The 1,047-nt window shown below is 31.8% G+C and overlaps 1 protein-coding gene across 2 annotated transcripts in view; it reads left to right on the top strand.

Annotated features, from left to right (window-relative positions):
- Window positions 256–1,047, top strand: part of LOC107638159 (truncated transcription factor CAULIFLOWER A) — a 10,818-nt gene continuing 10,026 nt past the window's right edge. Inside the window, exons 1-2 of one of the 2 annotated variants that reach the window (XM_021122088.1) lie at window positions 256–336; window positions 457–680. In XM_021122088.1, coding sequence (XP_020977747.1) covers window positions 496–680 — 185 coding nt within the window. In that variant the 5' untranslated portion in view covers window positions 256–336; window positions 457–495. The remainder of the gene's footprint in view (window positions 337–456; window positions 681–1,047) is intronic. The other variant, XM_016341327.2, reaches the window with a different exon arrangement.

Here is a 1,047-nt window from a genome sequence, read left to right on the forward strand (position 1 = left end):
TGATTATTTTTCATTTTTTTCTAGAAACAGTTAAGTATGCGAAATACATGTATGAGATAAAAATATCATGGATATGGAATAATATATATACCGATATCTGAAAAGCAAGGAATTAAATTAAGCGACCCTGGTTCATATACAGCTATATCATTAATTAATATATATATGGTTGAGAATTAATTAAAGTAGAAAAATTGGAAGCACAAAAATAGAAAAAATACGGGTCCATGTTGTGCTATACATAGACACCATCCACTTATTTTGGTTTCATGCTTTTCTTATTTTAATTCAATTTCCTTTTCCGTTCTCTACTCTTCTGTCTTCTTTCATTATCAGGTGAATAATGCTCTCTCTATTCTGTATTCTCCTTTCTAGGGTTTCCATCTTTAAACATAATCCCTTTCTTTAAACATAACTGCTTCTACTTGTTCTTATTGTCTTTCCATTTTTGTTAAGAAGAAGAAGAAGAATTGAGATTGTGAAAAAGAGGGGAAGATGGGAAGAGGTAGGGTTCAGCTGAAGCGGATCGAGAACAAAACAAGCCAGCAAGTAACGTTTTCAAAGAGGAGAACGGGGCTTCTCAAGAAAGCACACGAAATCTCTGTGCTCTGTGATGCTCAGGTTGCATTGATTATGTTCTCTACCAAAGGAAAACTCTTTGAGTATTCATCTGAATCCAGGTTAGGATACTCCGTGTTATCTAGATTATTTTTTTATTAGTTTAATATTGATGGTAATTAATTATAGTAAAAATACATAAAAAATAAACAATTTTTTAGTTTCTTTGTTTTTATTTATTTAAAAATTTTTAAAATGAGAAGAACTCTTTGTTATATAGTGGTAGCTTAGCATGTATATGTTATTTTTGGGTCTGTTATCTCGTTATGGAAGATTTCTTTATTGCTTTTTGATGAGAGGTTTCTCTTTAGATGGTGTTTTTCCGTACAATATATATCCTTCTTCCCAGACATGACAGTGCCTTCTACTGCTCCATCTAAATGGATGCATGTTTCATATATGGTGTCATGCTGAGCGACACCTTCTATT

Source organism: Arachis ipaensis, chromosome B04 (assembly GCF_000816755.2).
Source record: "Arachis ipaensis cultivar K30076 chromosome B04, Araip1.1, whole genome shotgun sequence".
In the NCBI taxonomy this organism is placed as follows: domain Eukaryota; kingdom Viridiplantae; phylum Streptophyta; class Magnoliopsida; order Fabales; family Fabaceae; genus Arachis; species Arachis ipaensis.